Below are 25,410 nucleotides of genomic sequence, written 5' to 3' on the forward strand. Positions count from 1 at the left end.
TTCCTGTGGAGCCCTATGGCTCGCTATACTCTGTGGTGAGTCACTGTTGTTTGGTGGAACAGAGAGAGCGAGAGAAAGAAGGAGGGGGAGAGAGACAGACAGAGAGAGAGAGAGAGAGGGAGAGAGAGAAAGAAAAGGAGGGAGAGAGAGAGAGAGAAAGAAAAGGAGGGCTAGAGAGAGAGAGAGAATGAGGGAGAGAGAGAGAGAGGTGGCTAGCTCCTGGGAGAGATGGACTCTGGCCTAGTGTATGTGCATACACACACACACGTGTACAATCACACACACGGGCACATCCCTGTAGTCATGGGGTTGTTTTGGTATAACCCAGGCTGCCTGTCCTCTCTACAGATGGTCATCTGCTAGTTTCACCAGAACGATTTAAAGAGCTTCCCTCATGTGGTAATATTTGCCACTTCTACATGGGCCTTCAGATTAAACCATCCAGCATTCAGATTAAACCTTCAGATTAAACCATCCAGCCTTCAGATTAAACCATCCAGCCTTCAGATTAAACCATCCAGCTTTCAGATTAAACCATCCAGCCTTCAGATTAAACCATCCAGCCTTCAGATTAAACCATCCAGCTTTCAGATTAAACCATCCAGCCTTCAGATTAAACCATCCAGCCTTCAGATTAAACCATCCAGCTTTCAGATTAAACCATCCAGCTTTCAGATTAAACCATCCAGCCTTCAGATTAAACCATCCAGCCTTCAGATTAAACCATCCTGGTGTACAGATTAAACCATCCAGCTCGGTCTTCAGGATTAAAACATCCTGGTGTACTGGCTCACGGTCATAACAGGACAGGACAGATAAACCATTAAACCATCCAGCCTTCAGATTAAACCATCCAGCCTTCAGATTAAACCATCCAGCTTTCAGATTAAACCATCCAGCCTTCAGATTAAACCATCCAGCTTTCAGATTAAACCATCCAGCATTCAGATTAAACCATCCAGCAGGACAGATTAAACCATCCAGCCTTCAGACAGGACAGATAAACCATCCATCCTTCAGATTAAACCATCCAGCCTTCAGATTAAACCATCCAGCCTTCAGATTAAACCATCCAGCCTTGGACTGGCAGATTAAACCATCCAGCCTTCAGAACCATCCAGCCTTAACACTAAACAGGATTAAACCATCCAGCCTCAGATTAAACCATCCATCCTTCAGATTAAACCATCCATCCTAAACAGGACAGATAAACCATCCTGGTGTACTGGCTCGGTCATAACACTAAACAGGACAGGACAGATAAACCATCCTGGTGTACATAACACTAAACAGGACAGGACAGATAAACCATCCTGGTGTACTGGCTCGGTCATAACTCTAAACAGGACAGATAAACCACCTGGTGTACTGGCTCGGTCATAACACTAAACAGGACAGGACAGATAAACCATCCTGGTGTACTGGCTCGGTCATAACACTAAACAGGACAGATAAACCATCCTGGTGTACTGGCTAAACACTAAACAGAACAGTAATATTGAACAGTACTGGACACAGATAAACCATCCTGGTGTACTGGCTCGGTCATAACACTAAACAGGAACAGGACAGATAAACCATCCCATCCTGGTGTACTGGCTCGGTCATAACACTAAACAGGACAGGACAGGACAGATAAACCATCCTGGTGTACTGGCTCGGTCATAACACTAAACAGGACAGATAAACCATCCTGGTGTACTGGCTCGGTCATAACACTAAACAGGACAGGACAGATAAACCATCCTGGTGTACTGGCTCGGTCATAACACTAAACAGGACAGATAAACCATCCTGGTGTACTGGCTCGGTCATAACACTAAACAGGACAGGACAGATAAACCATCCTGGTGTACTGGCTCGGTCATAACACTAAACAGGACAGATAAACCATCCTGGTGTACTGGCTCGGTCATAACACTAAACAGGACAGATAAACCATCCTGGTGTACTGGCTCGGTCATAACACTAAACAGGACAGGACAGATAAACCATCCTGGTGTACTGGCTCGGTCATAACACTAAACAGGACAGGACAGATAAACCATCCTGGTGTACTGGCTCGGTCATAACACTAAACAGGACAGGACAGATAAACCATCCTGGTGTACTGGCTCGGTCATAATATTAAACCGGACAGTAATATTGAACAGTACTGGACACAGCCTCTCCTACAGGGAGAGAGGAGGGACACATATTTAAAACAGTGGAATTGAAACAGGGTCCAGTCTACACGTGTGACTCAAAAGGCCTGTCTGATTAGCTGGCCAGGAGAACTGAGAACTGACATGATCTCCATATTTAGAACTCTGTGTTGTCAGGCCAACCCAGGGAAACAGAGAAAGACAGGCAGTCATTTCACCCCCAGGACAATCACACTAGGAACTAAAGCCTGGTCTGTAGCTGGCTGGCTGGTGAGCCACTGTAGAGGTAACTAGATCAACACACTAGGAACTAAAGCCTGGTCTGTAGCTGGCTGGTTGGTGGGCCACTTTGGTGGGCCACTGTGGGTCTGAGTGGAGGTAACTAGATCAACACACTAGGAACTAAAGCCTGGTCTGGCTGTTTGGTGGGCCACTGCTGGCTGGTCTGAGCCACTGTAGAGGTAACTAGATCAACACACTAGGAACTAAAGCCTGGTCTGTAGCTGGCTGGTTAGGGGCCACTGTAGAGGAGTGGAGGTAACTAGATCAACACACTAGGAACTAAAGCCTGGTCTGTAGCTGGCTGGTTGGTGGGCCACTGTGGAGGGCTGGTGGGCCACTGTAGAGGTAACTAATCAACACACTAGATCAACACTGGCTGGTTGGTGGGCCACTGTGGAGGAACTAAAGCCTGGTCTGGCTGGTTAGTGATCAACACTAGCCACTGTGGAGCTGGCTGGTTTGGTGGAGGAGTGGAGGTAACTAGATCAACACACTAGGAACTAAAGCCTGGTCTGTAGCTGGCTGGCTGGTGGTGGGCCAGGAACTAAAGCCTGGTCTGTAGGGCTGGTTGGTGGGCCACTGTGGAGGTAACTAGATCAACACACTAGGAACTAAAGCCTGGTCTGTAGCTGGCTGGTTGGTGGGCCACTGTGGAGGTCACTAGATCAACACACTAGGAACTAAAGCCTGGTCTGTAGCTGGCTGGTTGGTGGGCCACTGTGGAGGTCACTAGATCAACACACTAGGAACTAAAGCCTGGTCTGTAGCTGGCTGGTTGGTGGGCCACTGTGGAGGAGTGGAGGTTATTCTGACCAGCAGTGGGCTGGGGAACACAGGAACTAAAGCCTGGTCTGTAGCTGGCTGTTTCAGTCTCACACACTCTAAAGCCTGGTTTAGCTGGCTGGGGTGGGCCACTGGGAGGTGTTAATTCAGGTGTCTGTGGAGTGGAGGTCACTAGATCAACACACTAGGAACTAAAGCCTGGTCTGTAGCTGGCTGGTTGGTGGGCCACTGTGGAGGAGTGGAGGTAACTAGATCAAACTAGGAACTGGCCTGGTCTGTAGCTGGCTGGCATTGACTGTGGAATCACAGGGGAGAACTAAAGCCTGGTCTGTAGCTGGCTGGTTGTGGGCCACTTTGTGTGCCTGGTCTGTAGCTGTGTGATCAACACACTAGTGTGGTCTGTGTCTGGTTTGGGCCACTGTGGAGTGTGGAGTGTCTGTTGGTCTGTGCTGGCTGGTTGGTGGGCCACTGTGGAGGAGTGTGTGTGTGTGTCTGTTTCTGTGTGTGTGTGTGTGTGTGTCTGTGTGTGTGTCTGTTTCTGTGTGTGTGTGTGTGTGTTTCCGTGTGTGTTCTGTTTCTGTGTGTGTGTGGTGTGTGTGTCTGTTTCTGTGTGTGTGTGTGTGTGTGTGTGTGTGTGTCTGTTTTCCGTGTGTGTGTGTGTGTGTGTGTGTGTGTAACTAAACCAGCATAAGGAATGTATTGGTGTGTTTTTCCCGAGACTTCCTGGTTGAAATGAAGAAATGTTTTAGTTTCCTGTTCTAGTTCAGAAAGTTTTCAATAGAGTCTGTTGAGGTGGTGATGATGCTACATGCTTTATACACACACACACACACACACACACACACACACACAGTGGGCTGGGGAACACAGGAGAAACTACAAACAAGATCCTGGTGTTAGTCAGTCCTTCCTATAGACCTGGTGTTAGTCAGTCCTTCCTATAGACCTGGTGTTAGTCAGTCCTTCCTATAGACCTGGTGTTAGTCAGTCCTTCCTATAGACCTGGTGTTAGTCAGTCCTTCCTATAGACCTGGTGTTAGTCAGTCCTTCCTATAGACCTGGTGTTAGTCAGTCCTTCCTATAGACCTGGTGTTAGTCAGTCCTTCCTATAGACCTGGTGTTAGTCAGTCCTTCCTATAGACCTGGTGTTAGTCAGTCCTTCCTATGGACCTGGTATTAGTCAGTCCTTCCTATGGACCTGGTATTAGTCAGTCCTTCCTATAGACCTGGTGTTAGTCAGTCCTTCCTATGGACCTGGTATTAGTCAGTCCTTCCTATAGTCCTTGAACAAGTAGTTTAATTAAGAAATTAGGTCCTGGGGGTGGGGGTTGTATTCCACAGAACTTGTCCAGGCTCCGTGTTGTGTTGTGCCTAGTTACAGACCCCTCTCTGAGGATGTGGTAGAACTTACCTCCTGAGAGAGAGTAACCGAGAGGATGTGGTAGAGATACATGTTACTACTGACCTCAGAGAGGATGTGGTAGAGTAACAGAGAGGATGTGAGAGAGTAACAGAGAGGATGTGGTAGAGTTACAGAGAGATGTGGTAGAGTTACAGAGAGGATGTGGTAGAGTTACAGAGAGGATGTGGTAGAGTTACAGAGAGGATGTGGTAGAGTTACAGAGAGGATGTGGTAGAGTTACAGAGAGGATGTGGTAGAGTTACAGAGAGGATGTGGTAGAGATACAGAGAGGATGTGGTAGAGTTACAGAGAGGATGTGGTAGAGTTACAGAGAGGATGTGGTAGAGATACATGTTACTACCTCCTGTTACAGAGAGGATGTGAGAGAGTTACAGAGAGGATGTGGTAGAGATACATGTTACTACTGACCTCCTGAGAGTTACAGAGAGGATAACAGAGAGGATGTGGTAGAGATACAGAGAGGATGTGGTAGAGTTACAGAGAGGATGTGGTAGAGTTACAGAGAGGATGTGGTAGTAGAGATATGTGGTAGAGTTACAGAGAGGATGTGGTAGAGTTACAGAGAGGATGTGGTAGAGTTACAGAGAGGATGTGGTAGAGTTACAGAGAGGATGTGGTAGAGATACAGAGAGGATGTGAGTAGAGTAACAGAGAGGATGTGGTAGAGTTACAGAGAGGATGTGGTAGAGTAACAGAGAGGATGTGGTAGAGTAACAGAGAGGATGTGGTAGAGATACAGAGAGGATGTGGTAGAGATACAGAGAGGATGAGTGGTGTGGTAGAGTTACAGAGAGGATGTGGTAGAGATACAGAGAGGATGTGGTAGAGATACAGTTAGAGTTACAGAGAGGATGTGGTAGAGTTACAGAGAGATGTGGTAGAGTACAGAGAGGATGTGGTAGAGTTACAGAGAGGATGTGGTAGAGTTACAGAGAGGATGTGGTAGAGTTACAGAGAGGATGTGGTAGAGTTACAGAGAGGATGTGGTAGAGTTACAGAGAGGATGTGGTAGAGTTACAGAGAGGTGGTATGTGGTAGAGATACAGAGAGGATGTGGTAGAGTTACAGAGAGGATGTGGTAGAGATACAGAGAGGATGTGGTAGAGATACAGAGAGGATGTGGTAGAGTACAGAGAGGATGTGGTAGAGTTACAGAGAGGATGTGGTAGAGTTACAGAGGATGTGGTAGAGATACAGAGAGGATGTGGTAGAGTTACAGAGAGGATGTGGTAGAGTTACAGAGAGGATGTGTGTAGAGTTACAGAGAGGATGTGGTAGAGATACAGAGAGGATGTGGTAGAGTTACAGAGAGGATGTGGTAGAGTTACAGAGAGGATGTGGTAGAGATACAGAGAGGATGTGGTAGAGTTACAGAGAGGATGCTGTTACAGTTGAGATGAGAGGATTGTTGTTGCTGTTGTTGAGTTACAGAGAGGATGTGGTAGCTGTTGTTGTTGCTGTTAGTTGTTGTTGCAGAGAGGATGTTAGAGATACCCCCAACCCCAGTTACAGAGAGGATGTGGTGAGATACAGAGAGGATGTTACCCCCAACCCACACCTGCCTGACCTTTACCCCCCATGGGTACCCACACCTGCCTGACCTTTACCCCCCAACCCACACCTGCCTGACCTTTAACCCCCAGACCCATGTGGTACCTGCCTGACCTTTACCCCCCAACCCATGTGGTAGAGTTACTGCCTAGAGATACAGAGAGGATGTGGTAGAGTTACAGACCCATGTGGTAGAGATACAGAGAGGATGTGACCTTTAACCCCCAGACCCACACCTGCCTGACCTTTACCCCCCAGACCCACACCTGCCTAGAGTTACAGAGAGGATGTGGTAGACCCCCAACCCACACTGCCTGACCTTTACCCCCCCATGTGGTAACCACAGAGAGGATGTGGTGACCTTTACCCCCCAGACCCAGGATGTGGTAGAGTTACAGAGAGGATGTGGTACCCCCAGACCCACACCTGCCTGACCTTTACCCCCCCCAACCCAGAGTTACAGAGAGGATGCCTAGACCTTTACCCCCCAACCCACACCTGTGGTAGAGTTACAGAGAGGATGTGGTACCCCCCAACCCACACCAGAGAGGATGTGGTAGAGTGCCTGAGTTACAGAGAGATGTTAACCCCCCAACCCACATGTGCCTAGAGATACAGAGGATGTTACCCCCCTGTTACAGACACCTGCCTGACCTTTACCCCCCAACCCACACCTGGTGAGATACTTTACCCCCAACCCACACCTGCCTAGAGATACAGAGAGGATGTGGTACCCCCAACCCACACCAGAGAGGATGCCTGACCTTTACCCCCAACCCACACCTGTCACTTCTCAGTAGGGAGAGATTGTACAGTTACCCCCAACCCACACCTGCCAGAGAGGATTCTCAGTAGGGAGATGTGGTATATATGTCCCCACTCCTTCCAAAACTGTGTTTATTGGCCAGAGAGGATGTGGTGAGCTGTTAAACACAGATTATATCCACTACCCAATGACCTTGTGCCATATTTTACCCTGTGTAGCTATCTCTCTCCATAGGAACAGACAGGATGTCCAGATTGACTCAGATTACCCCTGTGGTAGCTAGCTCCTCTCCAGAGAGGATGTGGTAGGAACACACAGTGTCCAGATTACCCCTGTAGCTAGCTCTCTCCATAGGAACACAGAGTGTACAGATTGGATGTGGTAGCTAGCTCTACAGAGGATGTGACACACAGTGTCCAGACTACCCCTGTAGCTAGCTCTGGTAGAGTTAGGAACACACAGTGTCCAGATTACCCCTGTAGCTAGCTCTCTAGATACAGGAACACAGTTACAGTGTCCAGATTACCCCTGTGGTAGCTAGCTCTCTCCACAGGAACATGTGGTAGAGTTACAGTGTCCAGATTACAGAGAGGATGTGGTAGAGTAGCTAGCTCTCTAGAGTTACAGACAGTGTCCAGGTTACAGAGGATGTAGCTACATGCTCTCTCCATAGGAACACCCAGTGTGGTAGATTACAGAGAGGATGTAGCTAGCTCTACAGATAGGAACACCCAGTGTCCAGATTACAGAGAGGATGTGGTAGCTACAGAGAGGATGTGGTAGAGTTACAGACAGTGTCCAGATTACAGAGAGGATGTGGTAGCTAGCTCTCTACAGAGAGGATGTAGGAACACAGAGTGTCCAGATTACCCCTGTGGTAGAGATACAGAGAGATGGTCACAGGAACACACAGTGTCCAGATTACCCCTGTAGAGAGGATGTGGTAGATTACCCCTGTAGCTAGCTCTCTCCATAGGAACACACAGTGTCCAGGTTACCCCTGTGGTAGAGATACATGTTACTACTCTCCATAGGAACACACAGTGTCCAGATTGACTCAGATTACCCCTGTAGTATTACAAACCACCTCATGTCAAGCTGTCATTTCAGAGAGGATGTGTAGGCCCTGAGAGATACAGAGAGGATCAACCCTACAGAGAGGATGTGAACCACGGGCTCTGTTCTCCTCTTCTCTCTCCCCTCTGGCCTTGAAACACAGTAACACACATTTTCCATTGTGAATCAGACGGATGTGGTCATGGTTACAACGACTGGACACAAACACCACGGCTTTGACAGGGGAGGGTAGAGGAGAGAGGATGTGGAGAGTTAGAGAGAAATATAGAGTTAGATAGATGGGTAGGGGAGAGATGTGGTAGAGAGAGATGATGTGGTAGAGAGAGAGGATTAGATAGATGGGGGGGAGAGATACAGAGAGGGAGAGTTAGAGAGGAAGAGTATAGAGTTAGATAGATGGGGGAGAGATACAGAGAGGATGGGGAGTTAGTTAGAGATACAGAAATATAGAGTTAGATAGATGGGGGAGTTACAGAGAGATGTGGTAGAGATACAGAGAGGATGTGGTAGAGTTACAGAGAGAGGGAGGGAGGGCTGGTGTAACAGAGATGCTGTCATTGGTTTTGGCAGTGGCCTCAGCAGTTGATATTCTGACATCAGGCTGTTTTACACTCTCTTCTCTTCGGTTGAATCTGTTCGTACAAGCACCACAGGCATAGAGCTCTGTTCTCTCTTTCTCTCTCTCTCTGACTCTCTCTCTGACTCTCTCTCTGACTCTCTCTCTCTCTCTCTCTCTGACTCTTTCTCTCTCTCTCTGACTCTCTCTCTCTCTCTCTCTCTCTTGTTGCTGTTGTTGAATCTCTCTCTGACTCTCTCTCTCTCTGACTCTCTCTCGCTGACTCGCTTTGTTGACTATCTCTCTCACTCTGACTCTCTCACTCTGACTCTCTGCTGACTCTCTCTCTCTCTCTTTTCTCTCACTCTCTCTCTCTCTCTCTCTGTTGTTGTTGTTATTTTCTCTCACTGACTCTCTCTCTGTCTCTCTCTGACTCTCTCTCTCTCTCTATTTCTCTCACTGACTCTCTCTCTATCTCTCTCTGACTCTCTCTCTTGCTGACTCCCTTGACTATCTCTCTCACTCTGACTCTCTCGCTGACTCTCTCTCTCTCTATTTCTCTCACTGACTGTCTCTCTCTCTCTCTATTTCTCTCACTGACTCTCTCTCTATCTCTCTCTGACTCTCTCTCAACCCACACTCCCTTGACTATCTCTCTTACTCTGACCTCACACCTCTGACTCTCTCCCAACTCTCTCTCTCTCTCTATTTCTCTCCCACACCTGCCTGACTCTCTCTCTACCTGCCTCTCTATGACGCCCAACCCTCTCTGACTCTCTCTGACTCTTCCCCAACCCCCCTTCATTAACAGCACAACCTCAGGAGGCCCCCCCAGGACACCTGCATGTCCTGGTCTCCCCCCAGGGTGACTTAGGGCTGAGGGAGTCCCAACCCACCTGTTAGTTCTAGTCCTACCTGTTAGTTCTAGTCCTACCTGTTAGTTATAGTCCTACCTGTTAGTTATAGTCCTACCTGTTAGTCCTACCTGTTAAACACAATTATATCCACTACCCAATGCTAGTTCTCCATAGTCCACAGTGTTAGTCCTACCTGTTAGTTATAGTCATACATGTTAGTTATAGTCCTACTTGTTAGTCCTCCATGTTAGTCCTACCTGTTAGTTATAGTCCTTACCTGTTAGTCCTCCATGGAACAGTTATATTCCTACATGTTAGTCCTACCCATGTTAGTTATAGTCCTACCTGTTAGTCCTACCTGTTAGTTATAGTCCTACCTGTTAGTCCTACCTGTTAGTTATTAGTTATAGTCTACCTGTTAGTTATACAGTGTCCAGGTACCTGTTAGTCCTACCTGTTAGTTATCAGTCCTACCTGTTACAAACCACCTCATGTCAAGCTGTCATTTCACTGTTATAGTCCTACCTGTTAACCACGTTATAGTCCTCTCCTCTGGCCTTGAAACACAGTCCTACCTGTTAATTATGGTCCTGGACACCTGTTTGAGTCCTACCTGTTTAGTTCTAGTCCTAGATGTTAGTCCTATGTTAGTTATAGTCCTACCTGTTAGTTATAGTCCTACCTGTTAGTCCTACCTGTTAGTTATAGTCCTACCTGTTAGTCCTACCTGTTAGTTATAGTCCTACCTGTTAGTCCTACCTGTTAGTTATAGTCCTACCTGTTAGTTATAGTCCTACCTGATAGTTATAGTCCTACCTGTTAGTTATAGTCCTACCTGTTAGTCATACCTGTTAGTTATAGTCCTACCTGTTAGTCATACCTGTTAGTTATAGTCCTACCTGTTAGTTATAGTCCTACCTGTTAGTCCTACCTGATAGTTATAGTCCTACCTGTTAGTTATAGTCCTACCTGTTAGTTATAGTCCTACCTGTTAGTCCTACATGTTAGTTATAGTCCTACCTGTTAGTACTACCTGTTAGTTATAGTCCTACCTGTTAGTCCTACCTGTTAGTTATAGTCCTACCTGTTAGTCCTACCTGTTAGTTATAGTCCTACCTGTTAGTTATAGTCCTACCTGTTAGTCCTACCTGTTAGTTATATTCCTACATGTTAGTCCTACCTGTTAGTTATAGTCCTACCTGTTAGTCCTACCTGTTAGTTATAGTCCTACCTGTTAGTCCTACCTGTTAGTTATTAGTTATAGTCCTACCTGTTAGTTATAGTCCTACCTGTTAGTCCTACCTGTTAGTTATAGTCCTACCTGTTAGTCCTACCTGTTAGTTATAGTCCTACCTGTTAGTTATAGTCCTACCTGTTAGTCCTACCTGTTAGTTATAGTCCTACCTGTTAGTCCTACCTGTTAGTTCTAGTCCTACATGTTAGTCCTACCTGTTAGTTATAGTCCTACCTGTTAGTTATAGTCCTACCTGTTAGTCCTACCTGTTAGTTATAGTCCTACCTGTTAGTCCTACCTGTTAGTTATAGTCCTACCTGTTAGTCCTACCTGTTAGTTATAGTCCTACCTGTTAGTTATAGTCCTACCTGATAGTTATAGTCCTACCTGTTAGTTATAGTCCTACCTGTTAGTCATACCTGTTAGTTATAGTCCTACCTGTTAGTCATACCTGTTAGTTATAGTCCTACCTGTTAGTTATAGTCCTACCTGTTAGTCCTACCTGATAGTTATAGTCCTACCTGTTAGTTATAGTCCTACCTGTTAGTTATAGTCCTACCTGTTAGTCCTACCTGTTAGTTATAGTCCTACCTGTTAGTCCTACCTGTTAGTTCTAGTCCTACATGTTAGTCCTACCTGTTAGTTATAGTCCTACCTGTTAGTTATAGTCCTACCTGTTAGTCCTACCTGTTAGTTATAGTCCTACCTGTTAGTCCTACCTGTTAGTCCTACCTGTTAGTTATAGTCCTACCTGTTAGTTATAGTCCTACCTGATAGTTATAGTCCTACCTGTTAGTTATAGTCCTACCTGTTAGTTATAGTCCTACCTGTTAGTCATACCTGTTAGTTATAGTCCTACATGTTAGTCCTACCTGTTAGTTATAGTCCTACCTGTTAGTTATAGTCCTACCTGTTAGTTATAGTCCTACCTGTTAGTCCTTGTCCTACCTGTTAGTCCTACCTGTTAGTTATAGTCCTACCTGTTAGTTATAGTCCTACATGTTAGTCCTACCTGTTAGTTATAGTCCTACCTGTTAGTTATAGTCCTACCTGTTAGTTATAGTCCTACCTGTTAGTCCTTGTCCTACCTGTTAGTCCTACCTGTTAGTTATAGTCCTACCTGTTAGTTATAGTCCTACCTGTTAGTTATAGTCCTACCTGTTAGTTATAGTCCTACCTGTTAGTTTTAGTCCTACCTGTTAGTTATAGTCCTACCTGCTAGTTATAGTCCTACCTGCTAGTTATAGTCCTACCTATTAGTTATAGTCCTACCTGTTAGTTATAGTCCTACCTGTTAGTCATACCTGTTAGTTATAGTCCTACCTGATAGTTATAGTCATACCTGTTAGTTATAGTCCTACCTGTTAGTCCTACCTGTTAGTTATAGTCCTACCTGTTAGTCCTACCTGTTAGTCCTACCTGTTAGTCCTTGTCCTACCTGTTCCTCCCCACACTCTGAATGTGGGAGATATTGACTGTGACTGAACCCTCCATGGTGACTGTGACTGAAGCTCTCTTTGGTGACTGTGAAGCCCTCCATGGTGACTGTGACTGAACCCTCCATGGTGACTGTGAAGCCCTCCATGGTGACTGTGACAGAAGTCCTCCACGGTGACTGTGACAGAACCCTCCACAGTGACTGTGACTGAAGCCCTCCATGATGACTGGGACTGAACCCTCCATGGTGACTGTGAATGTGACTGTGACTGAAACACTCCACGGTGACTGTGACTGAAGCCTCCATGGTGACTGTGACTGAACCCTCCATGGTGAATGTGACTGAAGCCCTCCATGGTGACTGTGACTGAAGCCCTCCATGATAAATGTGACTGAAGCCTCCATGGTGACTGTGACTGAAGCCCTCCATGGTGACTGTGACTGAAGCCCTCCATGATCAATGTGACTGAAGCCCTCCATGGTGACTGTGACTGAAGCCCTCCATGGTGACTGTAACTGAAGCCCTCCATGGTGACTGTAACTGAAGCCCTCCACGGTGACTGTGACTGAAGCCCTCCACGGTAACTGTGACTGAAGCCCTCCACGGTAACTGTGACTGAAGCCCTCCACGGTAACTGTGACTGAAGCCCTCCATGGTGACTGTGACTGAAACCATCCATGGTGACTGTGACTGAATCCCTCCATGGGGACTGTGACTGAAGCCCTCCACAGGGACTGTGACTGAACCCTCCACGGTGACTGTGAATGAACCCTCCATGGTGACTGTGAATGTGACTGTGACTGAAACACTCCACGGTGACTGTGACTGAAGCCTCCATGGTGACTGTGACTGAACCCTCCATGGTGAATGTGACTGAAGCCCTCCATGGTGACTGTGACTGAAGCCCTCCATGATAAATGTGACTGAAGCCTCCATGGTGACTGTGACTGAAGCCCTCCATGGTGACTGTGACTGAAGCCCTCCATGATCAATGTGACTGAAGCCCTCCATGGTGACTGTGACTGAAGCCCTCCATGGTGACTGTGACTGAAGCCCTCCATGGTGACTGTAACTGAAGCCCTCCACAGTGACTGTGACTGAAGCCCTCCACAGTGAATGTGACTGAAGCCCTCCACGGTAACTGTGACTGAAGCCCTCCACGGTAACTGTGACTGAAGCCCTCCACGGTAACTGTGACTGAAGCCCTCCACGGTGACTGTGACTGAAACCCTCCACGGTGACTGTGACTGAATCCCTCCATGGGGACTGTGACTGAAGCACTCCACAGGGACTGTGACTGAACCCTCCACGGTGACTGTGAATGAACCCTCCACGGTGACTGTGAATGAACCCTCCACAGTGACTGTGACTGAAGCCCTCCACGGTGACTGTGAATGAACCCTCCACGGTGACTGTGACTGAAGCCCTCCACAGTGACTGTGACTGAAGCCCTCCACTGTGACTGAAGCCCTCCACGGTGACTGTGACTGAAGCCCTCCACGGTGACTGTGACTGAAGCCCTCCAAGGTGACTGTGACTGAAGCCCTCCATGGTGACTGTGACTGAAGCCATCCATGGTAACTGTGACTGAACCCTCCTTGATGACTGTGACTGAAGCCCTCCATGGTAACTGTGACTGAACCCTCCACAGTGACTGTGACTGAAGCCCTCCACAGTGACTGTGACTGAAGCCCTCCATGATAACTGTGACTGAAGCCCTCCACGGTGACTGTGACTGAACCCTCCACGGTGACTGTGGGAACTGGGATTACACCCTGTCTGTGTTTTCCCCCCTGCCTCAGATTAGTGACCTAAACTACCTCACGCCGCACACAGGAAAAGCACATATTTCCTCATTCATGATTGATCTGCGCTCGCCATAGATGGCCGCATGGGCAGTTACCACCGTGAGTTACCCAGTGTTTGTTTCTCAGGATTCTGTGGCTTTGAACTGTGTCCAACAAGAGAGAAACTTGACACAATGTGGAGAGATTAGTTTTGTACGGGTCAGATTTAGGAGCGAAGGGACATGTGCTTTTCCATTACACCAGTGTTGTCCTTCTGAGGAGTTTCAACCAGCCTTGTCGTGTCAACACTGAGACAGCACAGAGTTCATGGTCTGTTGAAGACTAAGTTACCCTGGTACAGAAACCCCCTCCCTCCTGCTCCCTCCCTGCTCCTCACTGCTCCTCCTCACTGCCCCTCCCTGCTCCTCACTGCCCCTCCCTCCTCACTGCTCCCTCTCCTCACAGCTCCTCCTGCTCCTCCCTGCTCCTCAACAGCTCCTCCCTGCTCCTCCCTCCCTGCTCCTCCCTGCTCCTCACAGCTCCTCCCTGCCCCTCCCTGCTCCTCACAGCTCCTCCCTGCTCCTCCCTGCTCCTCACAGCTCCCCCTGCTCCTCTCCAGCTCCTCCTCCCTGCCCCCCTCTCTCACTCCTCCCTCAACGCTCCCTCCCTCCCCCTGCTCCTCACTGCTCCTCCCTGCTCCTCACAGCTCCCTCCCTGCTCCTCAACTCCCCCTGCTCCTCAAGCTGTTGTTGCTCCTCACTGTTCCCTATGTATTCATTCCCTGCTCCTCAAGCTGTTGTTGTGTTGTATGTATTCATTTGACGCACATTCTAATGGCACACCATCTCTCTTCTTCTCTCCTCTTCTTCCTCTCTCTCCTCCTCTTCTCTCTCCTCTTCCTCTCTCTAATTGTCTCTCATCATCTTCCTCTCTCTCCTCTTCTTCTCTCTCCTCCTCTTCTTCTCTCCTCCTCCTCTTCCTCTCTCTCCTCTTCTTCTCTCCTCCTCTTCCTCTCTCCTCCTCTTCCTCTCTCTCCTCTTCTTCTCTCCTCCTCTTCTTCTCTCTCCTCCTCTTCCTCTCTCTCTCCTCTTCCTCTCTCTCCTCTTCTTCTCTCCTCCTCTTCTTCTTCTCTCTCCTCCTCCTCTTCTTCTTCTCTCCTCCTCCAGTTGGATCTCCAGTCATGCTGTGTGTTCCTCCCCAACGACAGCCTCCCCTCTCCCAGCACCATTATCTGTGGAGACATCCCCGGTACTGTCCGTAGCTGGTACCACAACCAGGCCACCATGCCTGGGACTCTGGTAGTCTGCCTGCCCCATATCACTGTGCTGTCTGCTGGACACAAACACATGGAGCCCCTGCAGGACCTCCCCTTCATGGTGTCCAGGCCCATACTGGAGGAAGGTATGTTATTACACATTAATACACACCTGTTATAGCAGGACCTCCCCTTCATGGTGTCCAGGACCAGACTGGAGGGAGGGAGGTGGTTATAACACCTGTTATAGCAGGACCTCCCCTTCATGGTGTCCAGGACCAGACTGGAGGGAGGGAGGTGGTTATAACACCTGTTATAGCAGGACCTCTCCTTCATGAGGACTGGAGGAGGAGGTGGTTATAACACCTGTTATAGCAGGACCAGACTGGAGGAAGGGAGGTGGTTATAACACCTGTTATAGCAGGACCTCCCCTTCATGGTGTCCAGGACCAGACTGGAGGAGGGGAGGTGGTTATAACACCTGTTATAGCAGGACCTCTCCTTCATGGTGTCCAGGACCAGACTGGAGGGAGGGAGGTGGTTATAACACCTGTTATAGCAGGACCTCCCCTTCATGGTGTCCAGGACCAGACTGGAGGGAGGGAGGTGGTTATAACACCTGTTATAGCAGGACCAGACTGGAGGAGGGGAGGTGGTTATAACACCTGTTATAGCAGGACCAGACTGGAGGAGGGGAGGTGGTTATAGCACCTGTTATAGCAGGACCATGGTGTCCACTGGAGGAAGGGAGGTGGTTATAACACCTGTTATAGCAGGACCTCCCCTTCATGGTGTCCAGGACCAGACTGGAGGGAGGGAGGTGGTTATAACACCTGTTATAGCAGGACCTCTCCTTCATGGTGTCCAGGACCAGACTGGAGGAGGGGAGGTGGTTATAACACCTGTTATAGCAGGACCTCTCCTTCATGGTGTCCAGGACCAGACTGGAGGAGGGGAGGTGGTTATAACACCTGTTATAGCAGGACCTCTCCTTCATGGTGTCCAGGACCAGACTGGAGGAAGGGAGGTGGTTATAACACCTGTTATAGCAGGACCTCTCCTTCATGTTGTCCAGGACCAGACTGGAGGGAGGGAGGTGGTTATAACACCTGTTATAGCAGGACCTCTCCTTCATGGTGTCCAGGACCAGACTGGAGGGAGGGGAGGTGGTTATAACACCTGTTATAGCAGGACCTCCCGTTCATGGTGTCCAGGACCAGACTGGAGGAGGGAGGTGGTTATAACACCTGTTATAGCAGGACCATACTGGAGGAAGGGAGGTGGTTATAACACCTTCATGGTGTCCAGGACCAGACTGGAGGGAGGGAGGTGGTTATAACACCTGTTATAGCAGGACCAGACTGGAGGGAGGGAGGTGGTTATAACACCTGTTATAGCAGGACCAGACTGGAGGAGGGGAGGTGGTTATAACACCTGTTATAGCAGGACCAGACTGGAGGGAGGGGAGGTGGTTATAACACCTGTTATAGCAGGACCAGACTGGAGGAGGGGAGGTGGTTATAACACCTGTTATAGCAATGAGCCCTAGCATGTCCCAAATCAGAACCAAATGAGCCCTAGCATGTCCCAAATCAGAACCAAATGAGCCCTAGCATGTCCCAAATCAGAACCAAATGAGCCCTAGCTGTCCCAAATCAGAACCAAATGAGCCCTAGCTGTCCCAAATCAGAACCAAATGAGCCCTAGCATGTCCCAAATCAGAACCAAATGAGCCCTAGCTGTCCCAAATCAGAACCAAATGAGCCCTAGCTGTCCCAAATCAGAACCAAATGAGCCCTAGCTGTCCCAAATCAGAACCAAATGAGCCCTAGCTGTCCCAAATCAGAACCAAATGCTGTCCCAAATCAGATCCAAATGAGCCCTAGCTGTCCCAAATCAGAACCAAATGAGGGAGCTGTCCCAAATCAGAACCAAATGAGCCTAGCATGTCCCAAATCAGAACCAAATGAGCCCTAGCTGTCCCAAATCAGAACCAAACGAGCCCCTAGCTGTCCCAAATCAGAACCAAATGAGCCCTAGCTGTCCCAAATCAGAACCAAATGAGCCCTAGCTGTCCCCCTAAATGAGCGTCTAGAACATGGACATGAGGAAGAGGAGTGTGTGTGTGTGCGTGTGCGTGCGTGCGTGCGTGTTAGATCGATATATAGTACCGCTGTGTCTCTACATGTGGTGAAGGTGAGGTTGACATAACCATGTCTATTCCTCCTCTAGAACATTCCGCCGTGCTCTCTGACAGAAAACGGGGGGAGTTGGCTAAATGACATCAGAGTTGGACACACACAGATTGACAAAGAAAAAACCTTACCTCAGAAACAAACACCCTGGCTTTGAAGGGCTCTTCATCTCTCCTGGTTAGCGGATCAGGTCTGGGCTGCCTGGTAGTGTAACAAAGTTAAAAGGACCAGACCCTGCCTGGTGGGTGTAGCGTGGCCGTAGTAAATCATTCCCTGGCTGGGCTTGAGAGGGCTCTTCATCTCATCCTGGTTAATGCCACGGATCAGAGCTAGCTGGGCTGCCTGGTAGAGGTGTTAGCGTGGCCGTAGCCTGGGGAAAGGAAGGGCTCTTCATCTCTCATGGTTAATGCCCCGGATCAGAGCTAGCTGGGCTGCCTGGTAGAGGTGTAGCGTGGCCGTAGCCTGGGGAAAGGAAGGGCTCTTCATCTCTCATGGTTAATGCCCCGGATCAGAGCTAGCTGGGCTGCCTGGTAGAGGTGTAGCGTGGCTGCGTAGCCTGGGGAAAGGAAGGGCTCTTCATCTCTCATGGTTAATGCCCCTGGATCAGAGCTGCTGGGCTGCCTGGTAGAGGTGTAGCGTGGCCAGCCTGGGGAAAGGAAGGGCTCTTCATCTCTCATGGTTAATGCCCCGGATCAGAGCTAGCTGGGCTGCCTGGTAGAGGTGTAGCGTGGCCGTAGCCTGGGGAAAGGAAGGGCTCTTCATCTCTCATGGTTAATGCCCCGGATCAGAGCTAGCTGGGCTGCCTGGTAGAGGTGTAGCGTGGCCGTAGCCTGGGGAAAGGAAGGGCTCTTCTGCCTGGTATCCTCATGGTTAATGCCCCGGATCAGAGCTAGCTGGGCTGCCTGGTAGAGGTGTATGGCCGTAGCCTGGGGAAAGGAAGGGCTCTTCATCTCTTCATGCCCCTGGGATCTTCAGAGCTAGCTGGGCTGTCTGGTAGAGGTGTTAGCGTGGCCGTAGCCTGGGGAAAGGAAGGGCTCTTCATCTCTCATGGTTAATGCCCGGATCAGAGTTAATGCCCCGGATCTAGCTGGGCTGCCTGGTAGAGCTAGCTGGGCTGCCTGGTAGAGGTGTAGCGTGGCCGTAGCCTGGGGCAACTCCTTGTGCCTGTCTCTGTCTCAGGGTTAAACAGAGGCTGGGCTGTGTGTGTGTGTGTGTGTGTGTGTGTGTGTGTGTGTGTGTGTGTGTGTGTGTGTGTGTGTTTAGGTGTTGGACTCTCCACGCCTCCTCCTCCCCTACCAGCCAACAGTAATATGTTAGACTCTGAGGACCGTGAAACCAGGGTGGTCACCCTTAAATCAGGAGATGCCTGTCTCTGCCAACTGGGACCAGGCCCACCTTACTGCCTGTCTGTCTCTGTCTCTGTCTCTGCCAACTAGGACCAGGCCCACCTTACTGCCTGTCTGTCTCTGTCTCTGTCCAGGCCCACCTCTCCTGTCTGTCAACTCTGGGACCAGGCCCACCTTACTGCCTGTCTGTCTCTGTCTCTGCCAACTGGGACCAGGCCCACCTTACTGCCTGTCTGTCTCTGTCTCTGCCAACTAGGACCAGGTCCACCTTACTGCCTGTCTGTCTCTGTCTCTGCCAACTAGGACCAGGTCCACCTTACTGCCTGTCTGTCTCTGTCTCTGCCTCTGTCTCTGTCAACTAGGTCCAGGCCCACCTTACTGCCTGTCTGTCTCTGTCTCTGCCAACTAGGACCAGGCCCACCTTACTGCCTGTCTGTCTCTGTCTCTGTCTCTGTCTCTGCCAACTAGGACCAGGCCCACCTTACTGCCTGTCTGTCTCTGTCTCTGGGACCAGGCCCACCTCTGCCTGTCCTCTGTCACTGGGACCAGGCCCACCTTACTGCCTGTCTGTCTCTGTCTCTGCCAACTAGGACCAGGCCCACCTTACTGCCTGTCTGTCTCTGTCTCTGTCTCTGCCAACTAGGACCAGGCCCACCTTACTGCCTGTCTGTCTCTGTCTCTGTCTCTGCCAACTAGGACCAGGCCCACCTTACTGCCTGTCTGTCTCTGCCTCTGTCTCTGCCAACTAGGACCAGGCCCACCTTACTGCCTGTCTGTCTCTGTCTCTGCCAACTAGGACCAGGCCCACCTTACTGCCTGTCTGTCTCTGTCTCTGTCTCTGCCAACTAGGTCCAGGCCCACCTTACTGCCTGTCTGTCTCTGTCTCTGTCTCTGCCAACTAGGACCAGGCCCACCTTACTGCCTGTCTGTCTCTGTCTCTGTCTCTGCCAACTAGGACCAGGCCCACCTTACTGCCTGTCTGTCTCTGTCTCTGTCTCTGCCAACTAGGACCAGGCCCACCTTACTGCCTGTCTGTCTCTGTCTCTGCCAACTAGGACCAGGCCCACCTTACTGCCTGTCTGTCTCTGTCTCTGTCTCTGCCAACTAGGACCAGGCCCACCTTACTGCCTGTCTGTCTCTGTCTCTGTCTCTGCCAACTAGGACCAGGCCCACCTTACTGCCTGTCTGTCTCTGCCTCTGTCTCTGTCTCTGTCTCTGCCAACTGGGACCAGGCCCACCTTACTGCCTGTTTGTCTCTGTCTCTGCCAACTGGGACCAGGCCCACCTTACTGCCTGTCTGTCTCTGTCTCTGCCAACTGGGACCAGATCCACCTTACTGCCTCTCTGTCTCTGCCAACTAGGACCAGGCCCACCTTACTGCCTGTCTGTCTCTGTCTCTGCCAACTGGGACCAGGTCCACCTTACTGCCTGTCTGTCTCTGTCTCTGCCAACTAGGACCAGGTCCACCTTACTGCCTGGCTGGCTGCCTGTCTCTGTCTCTGCCAACTAGGACCAGGCCCACCTTACTGCCTCTCTGTCTCTGTCTCTGCCAACTGGGACCAGGCCCACCTTACTGCCTGTCTGTCTCTGTCTCTGTCTCTGCCAACTAGGACCAGGCCCACCTTACTGCCTGTCTGTCTCTGTCTCTGTCTCTGCCAACTAGGACCAGGCCCACCTTACTGCCTGTCTGTCTCTGTCTCTGCCAACTAGGACCAGGCCCACCTTACTGCCTGTTTGTCTCTGTCTCTGCCAACTGGGACCAGGCCCACCTTACTGCCTGTCTGTCTGTCTCTGTCTCTGCCAACTAGGTCCAGGCCCACCTTACTGCCTGTCTGTCTGTCTCTGTCTCTGTCAACTGGGACCAGGCCCACCTTACTGCCTGTCTGTCTCTGTCTCTGTCTCTGCCAACTAGGACCAGGCCCACCTTACTGCCTGTCTGTCTCTGTCTCTGCCAACTAGGTCCAGGCCCACCTTACTGCCTGCCTGTCTGTCTCTGTCTCTGCCAACTAGGTCCAGGCCCACCTTACTGCCTGTCTGTCTGTCTCTGTCTCTGTCAACTAGGTCCAGGCCCACCTTACTGCCTGTCTGTCTCTGTCTCTGCCAACTAGGTCCAGGCCCACCTTACTGCCTGTCTGTCTCTGTCTCTGTCTCTGCCAACTAGGACCAGGCCCACCTTACTGCCTGTCTGTCTCTGTCTCTGTCTCTGCCAACTAGGACCAGGCCCACCTTACTGCCTGTCTGTCTCTGTCTCTGTCTCTGCCAACTAGGACCAGGCCCACCTTACTGCCTGTCTGTCTCTGTCTCTGCCATCTAGGTCCAGGCCCACCTTACTGCCTGTCTGTCTCTGTCTCTGCCAACTAGGACCAGGCCTGCCTGTCTGTCTCTGTCTCTGTCAACTAGGACCAGGCCCACCTTACTGCCTGTCTGTCTCTGTCTCTGTCAACTAGGTCCAGGCCCACCTTACTGCCTGTCTGTCTGTCTCTGTCTCTGCCAACTAGGTCCAGGCCCACCTTACTGCCTGTCTGTCTCTGTCTCTGCCAACTAGGACCAGGCCCACCTTACTGCCTGTCTGTCTCTGTCTCTGCCAACTGGGAACTGGGACCAGGCCCACTGTCTCTGTCTCTGCCTGTCTGTCTCTGTCTCTGCCAACTGGGACCAGGCCCACCTGCCTGTCTGTCTCTGTCTCTGTCAACTGGGACCAGGCCCACCTTACTGCCTCTGTCTCTGTCTCTGCCAACTAGGACCAGGCCCACCTTACTGCCTGTCTGTCTGTCTCTGTCTCTGCCAACTGGGACCAGGCCCACCTTACTGCCTGTCTGTCTCTGTCTCTGCCAACTAGGACCAGGCCCACCTTACTGCCTGTCTGGCTGCCTGTCTCTGTCTCTGCCAACTGGGACCAGGCCCACCTTACTGCCTGTCTGTCTCTGTCTCTGTCTCTGCCAACTGGGACCAGGCCCACCTTACTGCCTGTCTGTCTCTGTCTCTGTCTCTGCCAACTAGGACCAGGCCCACCTTACTGCCTGTCTGTCTCTGTCTCTGTCTCTGCCAACTAGGACCAGGCCCACCTTACTGCCTGTCTGTCTCTGTCTCTGCCAACTAGGACCAGGCCCACCTTACTGCCTGTCTGTCTCTGTCTCTGTCTCTGCCAACTGGGACCAGGCCCACCTTACTGCCTGTCTGTCTGTCTCTGTCTCTGCCAACTAGGTCCAGGCCCACCTTACTGCCTGTCTGTCTGTCTCTGTCAACTGGGACCAGGCCCACCTTACTGCCTGTCTGTCTCTGTCTCTGCCAACTAGGACCAGGCCCACCTTACTGCCTGTCTGTCTCTGTCTCTGCCAACTAGGTCCAGGCCCACCTTACTGCCTGTCTGTCTCTGTCTCTGCCAACTAGGACCAGGCCCACCTTACTGCCTGTCTGTCTCTGTCTCTGCCAACTAGGACCAGGCCCACCTTACTGCCTGTCTGTCTCTGTCTCTGTCTCTGTCAACTGGGACCAGGCCCACCTTACTGCCTGTCTGTCTCTGTCTCTGTCTCTGCCAACTGGGACCAGGCCCACCTTACTGCCTGTCTGTCTCTGTCTCTGCCAACTAGGACCAGGCCCACCTTACTGCCTGTCTGTCTCTGTCTCTGCCAACTAGGACCAGGCCCACCTTACTGCCTGTCTGTCTCTGTCTCTGTCTCTGCCAACTAGGTCCAGGCCCACCTTACTGCCTGTCTGTCTCTGTCTCTGCCAACTAGGACCAGGCCTGCCTGTCTGTCTCTGTCTCTGTCAACTAGGACCAGGCCCACCTTACTGCCTGTCTGTCTCTGTCTCTGTCAACTAGGTCCAGGCCCACCTTACTGCCTGTCTGTCTGTCTCTGTCTCTGCCAACTAGGTCCAGGCCCACCTTACTGCCTGTCTGTCTCTGTCTCTGCCAACTAGGACCAGGCCCACCTTACTGCCTGTCTGTCTCTGTCTCTGCCAACTGGGACCTGGCCCACCTTACTGCCTGTCTGTCTCTGTCTCTGTCTCTGCCAACTAGGACCAGGCCCACCTTACTGCCTGTCTGTCTCTGTCTCTGCCAACTAGGACCAGGCCCACCTTACTGCCTGTCTGTCTCTGTCTCCTGTCTGTCTGCCAACTAGGACCAGGCCCACCTTACTGCCTGTCTGTCTGTCTCTGTCTCTGCCAACTAGGACCAGGCCCACCTTACTGCCTGTCTGTCTCTGTCTCTGCCAACTGGGACCAGGCCCACCTTACTGCCTGTCTGTCTCTGTCTCTGCCAACTAGGACCAGGCCCACCTTACTGCCTGTCTGTCTCTGTCTCTGTCTCTGCCAACTAGGACCAGGCCCACCTTACTGCCTGTCTGTCTCTGTCTCTGCCAACTAGGACCAGGCCCACCTTACTGCCTGTCTGTCTCTGTCTCTGCCAACTAGGTCCAGGCCCACCTTACCGCCTGTCTGTCTCTGTCTCTGCCAACTGGGACCAGGCCCACCTTACTGCCTGTCTGTCTCTGTCTCTGCCAACTAGGACCAGGCCCACCTTACTGCCTGTCTGTCTCTGTCTCTGCCAACTAGGTCCAGGCCCACCTTACTGCCTGTCTGTCTCTGTCTCTGCCAACTAGGACCAGGCCCACCTTACTGCCTGTCTGTCTCTGTCTCTGCCAACTAGGACCAGGCCCACCTTACTGCCTGTCTGTCTCTGTCTCTGCTGTCAACTGGGACCAGGCCCACCTTACTGCCTGTCTGTCTCTGTCTCTGTCTCTGTCAACTGGGACCAGGCCCACCTTACTGCCTGTCTGTCTCTGTCTCTGTCAACTGGGACCAGGCCCACCTTACTGCCTGTCTGTCTGTCTCTGTCTCTGCCAACTAGGACCAGGCCCACCTTACTGCCTGTCTGTCTCTGTCTCTGCCAACTAGGACCAGGCCCACCTTACTGCCTGTCTGTCTCTGTCTCTGTCTCTGCCAACTAGGACCAGGCCCACCTTACTGCCTGTCTCTCTCTGTCTCTGTCTCTGTCTCTGCCAACTAGGACCAGGCCCACCTTACTGCCTGTCTGTCTCTGTCTCTGTCTCTGTCAACTGGGACCAGGCCCACCTTACTGCCTGTCTGTCTCTGTCTCTGTCTCTGTCAGCTGGGACCAGGCCCACCTTACTGCCCGTCTGTCTCTGTCTCTGTCAACTGGGACCAGGCCCACCTTACTGCCTGTCTGTCTCTGTCTCTGTCTCTGCCAACTAGGACCAGGCCCACCTTACTGCCTGTCTGTCTCTGTCTCTGCCAACTAGGACCAGGCCCACCTTACTGCCTGTCTGTCTCTGTCTCTGTCTCTGCCAACTAGGACCAGGCCCACCTTACTGCCTGTCTCTCTGTCTCTGTCTCTGTCTCTGCCAACTAGGACCAGGCCCACCTTACTGCCTGGCTGGCTGCCTGTCTCTGTCTCTGCCAACTGGGATCAGGCCCACCTTACTGCCTGTTTGTCTCTATCTCTGCCAACTGGGACCAGGCCCACCTTACTGCCTGTCTCTGTCTCTGTCTCTGTCTCTGCCAACTAGGACCAGGCCCACCTTACTGCCTGGCTGGCTGCCTGTCTCTGTCTCTGCCAACTAGGACCAGGCCCACCTTACTGCCTGTCTGTCTCTGTCTCTGCCAACTGGGACCAGGCCCACCTTACTGCCTGGCTGGCTGCCTGTCTCTGTCTCTGCCAACTGGGACCAGGCCCACCTTACTGCCTGTTTGTCTCTGTCTCTGCCAACTGGGACCAGGCCCACCTTACTGCCTGTTTGTCTCTGTCTCTGCCAACTGGGACCAGGCCCACCTTACTGCCTGTTTGTCTCTGTCTCTGCCAACTAGGACCAGGTCCACCTTACTGCCTGGCCTGGCTGCCTGCCTCTGTCTCTGCCAACTAGGACCAGGCCCACCTTACTGCCTGGCCTGGCTGCCTGTCTCTGTCTCTGCCAACTGGGACCAGGCCCACCTTACTGCCTGTCTGTCTCTGTCTCTGCCAACTGGGACCAGGCCCACCTTACTGCTTGCCTTTCTCTGTCTCTGCCAACTGGGACCAGGCCCACCTTACTGCCTGTCTGTCTCTGTCTCTGCCAACTGGGACCAGGTCCACCTTACTGCCTGTCTGTCTCTGTCTCTGTCTCTGCCAACTGGGACCAGGTCCACCTTACTGCCTGTCTGTCTCTGTCTCTGCCAACTGGGACCAGGTCCACCTTACTGCCTGTCTGTCTCTGTCTCTGCCAACTGGGACCAGGTCCACCTTACTGCCTGACCTGGCTGACCCCTAACCCCTCTCTGACCTGGCTGACCCCTAACCCCTCTCTGACCTGGCTGACCCTAACCCCTCTCTGACCTGGCTGACCCTAACCCCTCTCTGACCTGGCTGACCCTAACCCCTCTCTGACCTGGCTGACCCCTAACCCCTCTCTGACCTGGCTGACCCCTAACCCCTCTCTGACCTGGCTGACCCCTAACCCCTCTCTGACCTGGCTGACCCTAACCCCTCTCTGACCTGGCTGACCCTAACCCCTCTCTGACCTGGCTGACCCTAACCCCTCTCTGACCTGGCTGACCCTAACCCCTCTCTGACCTGGCTGACCCCCCCTCTCTGACCTGGCTGACCCTAACCCCTCTCTGACCTGGCTGACCCTAACCCTCTCTGACCTGGCTGACCCTAACCCCTCTCTGACCTGGCTGACCCCTCCTCTCTGACCTGGCTGACCCTAACCCCTCTC

At 51.3% G+C, this 25,410-nt stretch overlaps 1 protein-coding gene across 1 annotated transcript in view; it reads left to right on the forward strand.

Moving 5' to 3' along the window:
- Positions 1-25,410, forward strand: part of LOC135574943 (intermembrane lipid transfer protein VPS13B-like) — a 415,456-nt gene that overhangs the window by 360,250 nt on the left and 29,796 nt on the right. The window contains 1 exon segment of the mRNA XM_065027065.1: positions 15,065-15,299. Coding sequence (XP_064883137.1) covers positions 15,065-15,299 — 235 coding nt within the window.

Source organism: Oncorhynchus nerka, linkage group LG14 (assembly GCF_034236695.1).
Source record: "Oncorhynchus nerka isolate Pitt River linkage group LG14, Oner_Uvic_2.0, whole genome shotgun sequence".
NCBI classification, from domain to species: domain Eukaryota; kingdom Metazoa; phylum Chordata; class Actinopteri; order Salmoniformes; family Salmonidae; genus Oncorhynchus; species Oncorhynchus nerka.